The following is an 11483-nucleotide window of genomic DNA, read 5'->3' as shown; positions in this document are numbered from 1 at the left end:
TATATTACCCAGTCAGTCATTTACAATAGGAGAGATCTATCTATCTATATATATATATCTATATAATGCCTAGGCAGTCATTTACAATAGGAGAGATCTATCTATATATATATATATATAATACCCAGTCAGTCATTTACAATAGGAGAGATCTATCTATATATATATATATAATACCCAGTCAGTCATTTACAATAGGAGAGATCTATCTATATATATATATATAATACCCAGTCAGTCATTTACAATAGGAGAGATATATCTATATATATATATATAATACCCAGTCAGTCATTTACAATAGGAGAGATCTATCTATCTATCTATATATATAATACCCAGTCAGTCATTTACAATAGGAGAGATCTATCTATCTATATATATATATATATAATACCCAGTCAGTCATTTACAATAGGAGAGATCTATCTATATATATATCTATATAATACCCAGGCAGTCATTTACAATAGGAGAGATCTATATATATATATATATATAATACCCAGTCAGTCATTTACAATAGGAGAGATCTATCTATCTATATATATATCTATATAATACCCAGGCAGTCATTTACAATAGGAGAGATCTATCTATATATATATATATAATACCCAGTCAGTCATTTACAATAGGAGAGATCTATCTATATATATATATATATAATACCCAGTCAGTCATTTACAATAGGAGAGATCTATCTATCTATATATATATATATATAATACCCAGTCAGTCATTTACAATAGGAGAGATCTATCTATATATATATATATATAATACCCAGTCAGTCATTTACAATAGGAGAGATCTATCTATATATATATAATACCCAGTCAGTCATTTACAATAGGAGAGATCTATCTATATATATATATATATATAGTCAGTCATTTACAATAGGAGAGATCTATCTATATATATATATATAATACCCAGTCAGTCATTTACAATAGGAGAGATCTATCTATATATATATATATATTACCCAGTCAGTCATTTACAATAGGAGAGATCTATCTATATATATATATATATAGTCAGTCATTTACAATAGGAGAGATCTATCTATATATATATATATATATAATACCCAGTCAGTCATTTACAATAGGAGAGATCTATCTATATATATATATATATAATACCCAGTCAGTCATTTACAATAGGAGAGATCTATCTATATATATATATATATAATACCCAGTCAGTCATTTACAATAGGAGAGATCTATCTATCTATATATATATATATAATACCCAGTCAGTCATTTACAATAGGAGAGATCTATCTATCTATATATATATATATATAATACCCAGTCAGTCATTTACAATAGGAGAGATCTATCTATCTATATATATATATCTATATAATACCCAGTCAGTCATTTACAATAGGAGAGATCTATCTATATATATATAATACCCAGTCAGTCATTTACAATAGGAGAGATCTATCTATATATATATATATAATACCCAGTCAGTCATTTACAATAGGAGAGATCTATCTATATATATATATATATATAATACCCAGTCAGTCATTTACAATAGGAGAGATATATCTATATATATATATATAATACCCAGTCAGTCATTTACAATAGGAGAGATCTATCTATCTATCTATATATATAATACCCAGGCAGTCATTTACAATAGGAGAGATCTATCTATCTATCTATATATATAATACCCAGTCAGTCATTTACAATAGGAGAGATCTATCTATATATATATCTATATAATACCCAGGCAGTCATTTACAATAGGAGAGATCTATATATATATATATATATATATATACCCAGTCAGTCATTTACAATAGGAGAGATCTATCTATATATATATATATATATAATACCCAGTCAGTCATTTACAATAGGAGAGATCTATCTATATATATATATATAATACCCAGTCAGTCATTTACAATAGGAGAGATCTATCTATATATATATATATATATACCCAGTCAGTCATTTACAATAGGAGAGATCTATCTATATATATATATATATATAATACCCAGTCAGTCATTTACAATAGGAGAGATCTATCTATATATATATATATATAATACCCAGTCAGTCATTTACAATAGGAGAGATCTATCTATATATATATATATATAATACCCAGTCAGTCATTTACAATAGGAGAGATCTATCTATATATATATATATATAATACCCAGTCAGTCATTTACAATAGGAGAGATCTATCTATATATATATATATATAATACCCAGTCAGTCATTTACAATAGGAGAGATCTATCTATATATATATATATAATACCCAGTCAGTCATTTACAATAGGAGAGATCTATCTATCTATATATATATATAATACCCAGTCAGTCATTTACAATAGGAGAGATCTATCTATCTATATATATATCTATATAATACCCAGTCAGTCATTTACAATAGGAGAGATCTATCTATATATATATATATAATACCCAGTCAGTCATTTACAATAGGAGAGATCTATCTATCTATATATATATATATAATACCCAGTCAGTCATTTACAATAGGAGAGATCTATCTATTATATATATATATATAATACCCAGTCAGTCATTTACAATAGGAGAGATCTATCTATCATATATATATATATAATACCCAGTCAGTCATTTACAATAGGAGAGATCTATCTATATATATATATATAATACCCAGTCAGTCATTTACAATAGGAGAGATCTATCTATATATATATACTATATATACCCAGTCAGTCATTTACAATAGGAGAGATCTATCTATATATATATATATATAATACCCAGTCAGTCATTTACAATAGGAGAGATCTATCTATATATATATATATATTACCCAGTCAGTCATTTACAATAGGAGAGATCTATCTATATATATATATATATATTACCCAGTCAGTCATTTACAATAGGAGAGATCTATCTATATATATATATATAATACCCAGTCAGTCATTTACAATAGGAGAGATCTATCTATATATATATATATATAATACCCAGTCAGTCATTTACAATAGGAGAGATCTATCTATATATATATATATAATACCCAGTCAGTCATTTACAATAGGAGAGATCTATCTATATATATATATATATAATACCCAGTCAGTCATTTACAATAGGAGAGATCTATCTATATATATATATATATAATACCCAGTCAGTCATTTACAATAGGAGAGATCTATCTATCTATATATATATATAATACCCAGTCAGTCATTTACAATAGGAGAGATCTATCTATCTATATATATATCTATATAATACCCAGTCAGTCATTTACAATAGGAGAGATCTATCTATATATATATATATATTACCCAGTCAGTCATTTACAATAGGAGAGATCTATCTATATATATAATACCCAGTCAGTCATTTACAATAGGAGAGATCTATCTATATATATCTATATATATATATAATACCCAGTCAGTCATTTACAATAGGAGAGATCTATCTATCTATCTATATATAATACCCAGTCAGTCATTTACAATAGGAGAGATCTATCTATATATATATATATATAATACCCAGTCAGTCATTTACAATAGGAGAGATCTATCTATCTATCTATCTATATATATATAATACCCAGTCAGTCATTTACAATAGGAGAGATCTATCTATATATATATATATATAATACCCAGTCAGTCATTTACAATAGGAGAGATCTATCTATCTATATATATATATATATAATACCCAGTCAGTCATTTACAATAGGAGAGATCTATCTATATATATATAATACCCAGTCAGTCATTTACAATAGGAGAGATCTATCTATATATATATATATATATATCCCAGTCAGTCATTTACAATAGGAGAGATCTATCTATATATATATATATAATACCCAGTCAGTCATTTACAATAGGAGAGATCTATCTATATATATATATATATTACCCAGTCAGTCATTTACAATAGGAGAGATCTATCTATATATATATATATATATACCCAGTCAGTCATTTACAATAGGAGAGATCTATCTATATATATATATATAATACCCAGTCAGTCATTTACAATAGGAGAGATCTATCTATATATATATATATATAATACCCAGTCAGTCATTTACAATAGGAGAGATCTATCTATCTATATATATATATATATAATACCCAGTCAGTCATTTACAATAGGAGAGATCTATCTATATCTATCTATATATCTATATAATACCCAGTCAGTCATTTACAATAGGAGAGATCTATCTATATATATATATATCTATATATTACCCAGTCAGTCATTTACAATAGGAGAGATCTATCTATATATATATATATATATATATAATACCCAGTCAGTCATTTACAATAGGAGAGATCTATCTATATATCTATATAATACCCAGTCAGTCATTTACAATAGGAGAGATCTATCTATATATATATATATCTATATATTACCCAGTCAGTCATTTACAATAGGAGAGATCTATCTATATATATATCTATAATACCCAGTCAGTCATTTACAATAGGAGAGATCTATCTATCTATCTATATATATATATATATATATAATACCCAGTCAGTCATTTACAATAGGAGAGATCTATCTATATATATATATATAATACCCAGTCAGTCATTTACAATAGGAGAGATCTATCTATATATATATATATATATATATATATAGGTCAGTCATTTACAATAGGAGAGATCTATCTATATATATATATATCTATATATTACCCAGTCAGTCATTTACAATAGGAGAGATCTATCTATATATATATATATATATATATAATACCCAGTCAGTCATTTACAATAGGAGAGATCTATCTATATATCTATATAATACCCAGTCAGTCATTTACAATAGGAGAGATCTATCTATATATATATATATCTATATATTACCCAGTCAGTCATTTACAATAGGAGAGATCTATCTATATATATATATATCTATAATACCCAGTCAGTCATTTACAATAGGAGAGATCTATCTATCTATCTATATATATATATAATACCCAGTCAGTCATTTACAATAGGAGAGATCTATCTATATATATATCTATATAATACCCAGTCAGTCATTTACAATAGGAGAGATCTATCTATATATATATATATATATAATACCCAGTCAGTCATTTACAATAGGAGAGATCTATCTATATATAGATATATATAATACCCAGTCAGTCATTTACAATAGGAGAGATCTATCTATCTATCTATATATATATATAATACCCAGTCAGTCATTTACAATAGGAGAGATCTATCTATCTATATATATACTATATAATACCCAGTCAGTCATTTACAATAGGAGAGATCTATCTATATATATATATATATAATACCCAGTCAGTCATTTACAATAGGAGAGATCTATCTATATATATATCTATATAATACCCAGTCAGTCATTTACAATAGGAGAGATCTATCTATCTATATATATATATATATATATAATACCCAGTCAGTCATTTACAATAGGAGAGATCTATCTATCTATATATATATATATATATATATATATATATATAGATATATATATATATATATATATCTATATAATACCCAGTCAGTCATTTACAATAGGAGAGATCTATCTATCTATATATATATATATATATATACCCAGTCAGTCATTTACAATAGGAGAGATCTATCTATCTATATATATATCATATATAATACCCAGTCAGTCATTTACAATAGGAGAGATCTATCTATCTATATATATATCTATATAATACCCAGTCAGTCATTTACAATAGGAGAGATCTATCTATCTATATATATGTATATCTATATAATACCCAGGCAGTCATTTACAATAGGAGAGATCTATCTATCTATATATATGTATATCTATATAATACCCAGGCAGTCATTTACAATAGGAGAGATCTATCTATATATATATATATATAATACCCAGGCAGTCATTTACAATAGGAGAGATCTATCTATCTATATATATATCTATATAATACCCAGTCAGTCATTTACAATAGGAGAGATCTATCTATCTATATATATATATATCTATATAATACCCAGGCAGTCATTTACAATAGGAGAGATCTATCTATATATATATATATAATACCCAGGCAGTCATTTACAATAGGAGAGATCTATCTATCTATATATATATATCTATCTATATAATACCCAGTCAGTCATTTACAATAGGAGATATCTATCTATATATATATATATAGATATAATACCCAGTCAGTGATTTACAATAGGAGAGATCTATCTATCTATATATATATATCTATCTATATAATACCCAGTCAGTCATTTACAATAGGAGATATCTATCTATATATATGTATATCTATATAATACCCAGTCAGTAATTTACAATAGGAGAGATCTATCTATCTATCTATATAATACCCAGGCAGTCATTTACAATAGGAGAGATCTATCTATCTATCTATCTATCTATATATATATATATCTATATAATACCCAGTCAGTCATTTACAATAGGAGAGATCTATCTATATATATATATATATATATATAATACCCAGTCAGTCATTTACAATAGGAGATATCTATCTATATATATATATATAATACCCAGTCAGTCATTTACAATAGGAGATCTATCTATATATATATATATAATACCCAGTCAGTCATTTACAATAGGAGAGATCTATCTATCTATCTATATATAATACCCAGTCAGTCATTTACAATAGGAGATATCTATCTATATATATATATATAGATATAATACCCAGTCAGTGATTTACAATAGGAGAGATCTATCTATCTATATATATATATATATATCTATATAATACCCAGTCAGTAATTTACAATAGGAGAGATCTATCTATCTATCTATCTATATATATATATATCTATATAATACCCAGGCAGTCATTTACAATAGGAGAGATCTATATGTATATATATATATATAATACCCAGTCAGTCATTTACAATAGGAGAGATCTATCTATCTATCTATATATATATATAATACCCAGTCAGTCATTTACAATAGGAGAGATCTATCTATCTATCTATATTGCCCAGTCAATCATTTTACAATATCTATATAGATAGATTAAAAAAAATATATATTTTTATATATATACATACATACAGTGGGGAGAACAAGTATTTGATACACTGCAGATTTTCCTACTTACAAAGCATGTAGAGGTCTGTAATGTGTATCATAGGTACACTTCAACTGTGAGAGACGGAATCTAAATCAAAAATCCAGAAAATCACATTGTATGATTTTTAAGTAATTAATTTGCATGAATTACTTAAAGGACAGGACAGGTGTCTTTTATACTTATAACAAGTTCAAACAGGTGCCATTAATACAAGTAACGAGTGGAGGACAGAGGAGCCTCTTAAAGAAGAAGTTACAGGTCTGTGAGAGCCAGAAATCTTGCTTGTTTGTAGGTGACCAAATACTTATTTTCCACCATAATTTGCAAATAATATCATTAAAAATCCTACAATGTGATTTTCTGGATTTTTTCCCCTCATTTTGTCTGTCATAGTTGAAGTGTACCTATGATGAAAATTACAGGCCTCTCTCATCTTTTTAAGAGGGAGAACTTGCACAATTGGTGGCTGACTAAATACTTTTTTGCCCCACTATGTATGTATGTATGTATGTATGTATGTATGTATGTATGTATGTATGTATCAATTGTGAAATGTACATAGTGAATAAAAGTACCTCTCATGTCATATTTCTGTTCTTCGTCGCCTCCCTCTTCGTCTTCCTCCAGGTCGGTGAGGCGGTAGACGGTGTCGGCGAGAGCATCATGGGGGAGGGGCCGAAAGCCCTTGGTGACCACGCCCGGGTGGGGGTCCAGGATGGTGCCCAGGTGGGGCATGGCCAGCTGCTGCCAGTGGTGCAGAGTCAGAGAGCCTAGAGGGGTCAGAGGTTAAAGGTTAGGGGTCAGGCGTCAAATGCGTTACTCACAGATGACAATTAGGAGTGTTACAGTTGACAGATATCATAATGTGACCAAGTGGGTTCAAACTGGTACCAGTATACAGATATGATAATATAGACATCATAGATATTGGGTTAGGAATAACTCCTGGATAGATATCATAGCTTTTGGCTGCATTCCAGGCCACCTACATTCAGTAACCACATCTCTAAGGGTGTGTTTAGACAGACAGACCAATTCTGATCTTTTTCTCACCAATTGGTCTTTTGTCCAATCGCATCTTTTCACATCAGGTATTGGTCTACTGACCAATCACCTCTGATAAAATCGTGACAAAAAGATCAGATTTGCGCAGCCTAACATACTGAAATCTGATGCTTGACTGCAAAAGATGATGTGGCATTCAATCACTGGTAAATTTGTGCAGCGGGGCTGCTTATCGCACAGCCTGGAACGCGCCCATTATCATGACTACACTTAAAGCATGAACGTATCCTTACCCTCCATGGGCTTGACGATCTGCAGCTTCTCAGGCAGGAAGGTCTTAAAACAGCTGGACGAGACCGAGAACTCTGATAGGTTGGTGAAGGATGACATGACGCTGCTCATTGGTGAGCTGTAGCCACTCCCCTCCACATCCGATTCCACTCCCCAGCCAGGGCCTCCAGCTTCTTGTCGCGTTCTGCCTGGAAGAACTGCCGCTCGCACAGGAAATTCTGCCGCCGCAGGGAGAGGCGGTGTAGCGCCGACACGAGGTCATTTCCTCCTGGTGCGCCAGGCTTGCCGAGCGGGACCTCCTCCCTACTACAAAGACAAACACGCAACACAAACACATGCTTACCCAAATATACTCCTCTGTAGGCTCTAAATTCACTGAAATAAGTTTGAATGAAATCATATCAAATAATATGCTTTAAATTCTCTCACATATTGTTGCCACTGACTCAATGAATCCACCACAGTCAATACGGGTGCTTTAGACTGCAGGTCTAACAATCAGGGTCAACCTGGGTAACTCACTTGGCGCGGCCGTGGGATTGGTCGATCCCCTGTGCGGACAGGAAGGGCTGGGCCGTCATCACCAGGCAGCTGCCTCCCGAGCCGGGGATAGGGGGCGTGGCCATCGCCGCAGCTCGCTCTACCGACTCGTTGACCACGCGTACAGTCTGAAACACCTTCTTCTGGGAAACTCTGGGGACGGGGAGAGAGGGAGGAAGAGAGGAGAAGAAGAGAGGAGAGGAGGAAGAGAGGGGAGTTAGAGGAGGAGGGGAATTAGAGGAGGAGGGGAGTTCGAGGGAGGAGGGGAGTTAGAGAAGAGGAAGATAGGAGAGGAGTGAGAGGGATTTAGAGAGGAGGAGTTAGAGAAGAGGAGTTAGAGAAGAGGAGTTAGAGGAGGAGTTAGAGGAGGGGAGTTAGAGAAGAGGAGTTAGAGAAGAGGAGTTAGAGGAGGGAGTTAGAGAAGAGAGGAGGAAGGGAGGGGATTTAGAGGAGGGAGTTAGAGAAGAGGAGTTGAGAGGAGGGGAGTTAGAGAAGAGGAGTTAGAGAAGAGGAGTTAGAGGAGGGGAGTTAGAGAAGAGGAGTTAGAGGAGGGATTTAGAGGAGGGGATTTAGAGAAGAGGAGTTAGAGGAGGGATGTAGAGAAGAGGAGTTAGAGGAGGGAGTTAGAGGAGGGGAGTTAGAGGAGGGAGTTAGAGAGGGGAGTTAGAGAGGAGGGGAGTTGAGAGAGGAGGGGAGTTAGAGAGGAGGGGAGTTAGAGGAGGGGAGTTAGAGGAGGGAGTTAGAGGAGGGAGTTAGAGGAGGAGACTTATGCTGGAGGGGAGTTAGCATTGAGTGAGTTAGATGTAGAGTGAAGCAGAGGAGCGCTCTTATCAGAGAGCGACTTACAGAAGGGGCAGTTCACCTGATGACATCCAGTGGAGCGGCCACGTTAGAGGAGGAGGGGAGTCTAGAGCTGAGGAGGGGAGTTAGAGGAGGAGGAGTTATCTAGCAGAGGTAGTCCTAGAGAGGTGGAGTTAGAGATGTATCGGAAGAGGGGAGCTTCTGCTGTGATTGCGTTTTGCGGTCTTCGTGTTTGTGTGTGTGTTTGTTGTTGTCGGTGTGTGTGTGTGTTGTTGTCGTGTGTGTGTGTGTGTGTGTTTGTTGTTGTCGTCGGTGTGTGTGTTTGTTGTTGTCGGTGTGTGTGTGTGTGTTCTATACTCACTTCTGGTCCTGGAAAGCCACCTCGTCTTCGACACTCAGCTCTCTCCTCATGGTGCCCTCAATCTCTGCTGCCAGGGAGTCCTGAGACACAGTCATTTACACTCATTAATAGGTACACACACTATTGGGCACACGCACACATATTCACACATAAATAGGATTGACACACACACATACAGACACTAGGGATATGCATCTTACCCTTTAAAGATAATTTGATAGATACCTAAATACATGGGCTCCAATAAAATACAGGAACGATACGTTTTAGTTTGAAATGATTGGGTTTAATTAGAGAATTAATCGATGCACTGACATTTGCTGCATAAACACATTCATTTTCCATTCTAAATACAAATCTGCTGCGGATGGAGCTCATGAGCTGGTCCTCTCTGAGCTGGATCTGTCTGAGCTGGATCTGTCTGAGCTGGTCCTCTCTGAGCTGGATCTGTCTGAGCTGGTCCTCTCTGAGCTGGTCCTCTCTGAGCTGGTCCTCTCTGAGCTGGTCCTCTCTGAGCTGGCCCTCTCTGAGCTGGCCCTCTCTGAGCTGGCCCTCTCTGAGCTGGCCCTCTCTGAGCTGGATCTCTCTGAGCTGGTCCTCTCTGAGCTGGTCCTCTCTGAGCTGGTCCTCTCTGAGCTGGTCCTCTCTGAGCTGGTCCTCTCTGAGCTGGTCCTCTCTGAGCTGGTCCTCTCTGAGCTGGCCCTCTCTGAGCTGGCCCTCTCTGAGCTGGATCTGTCTGAGCTGGATCTGTCTGAGCTGGCCCTCTCTGAGCTGGATCTGTCTGAGCTGGATCTGTCTGAGCTGGATCTGTCTGAGCTGGATCTGTCTGAGCTGGATCTGTCTGAGCTGGGTCTGTCTGAGATGGATCTGTCTGAGCTGGATCTGTCTGAGCTGGCCCTCTCTGAGCTGGATATGTCTGAGCTGGATATGTCTGAGCTGGCCCTCTCTGAGCTGACTTCTCTGTGTGTGTGTCTGAGCTGACTTCTCTGAGCTGGACTATCTCTGAGCTGGATCTGTCTGAGCTGGACCTCTCTGAGCTGGCCCTCTCTGAGCTGGATCTGTCTGAGCTGGCCCTCTCTGAGCTGGATCTGTCTGAGCTGGTCCTCTCTGGAGCTGGATCTGTCTGAGCTGACTTGTCTGTGTGGGCTCTCTGAGCTGACTTCTCTGTGTGTGTCTGAGCTGACTTCTGTGTCTGTGTAAATTATGTATGCCATTTGGACACCTGATCTGAGCCATAAAGGAGACTACCACCCCATTACCACTATCAGATTAGGTGGGCAATGTAGCCGGCTTTCTT

At 34.6% G+C, this 11483-nt stretch overlaps 1 protein-coding gene across 1 annotated transcript; it reads right to left on the bottom strand.

Annotated features, from left to right (window-relative positions):
- Positions 1-7768: 7768 nt before the first annotated feature.
- On the bottom strand, positions 7769-10639 carry LOC135567238 (trafficking kinesin-binding protein 2-like). The gene is made up of 4 exons (XM_065014659.1): positions 10187-10639; positions 9007-9177; positions 8487-8790; positions 7769-7958 (listed from the first exon to the last, which is right to left on the bottom strand). Exons 1-3 carry the CDS (start codon positions 10279-10281, stop codon positions 8592-8594), a joined length of 465 nt encoding a protein of 154 aa, XP_064870731.1. The 5' UTR covers positions 10282-10639; the 3' UTR covers positions 7769-7958; positions 8487-8591.
- Between the last annotated feature and the right edge of the window lie 844 nt (positions 10640-11483).

The sequence above is a fragment of the Oncorhynchus nerka genome, unplaced genomic scaffold, assembly GCF_034236695.1.
Source record: "Oncorhynchus nerka isolate Pitt River unplaced genomic scaffold, Oner_Uvic_2.0 unplaced_scaffold_2332, whole genome shotgun sequence".
Classification (NCBI taxonomy): domain Eukaryota; kingdom Metazoa; phylum Chordata; class Actinopteri; order Salmoniformes; family Salmonidae; genus Oncorhynchus; species Oncorhynchus nerka.
This window is presented reverse-complemented; position numbering and strand designations above follow the sequence as displayed.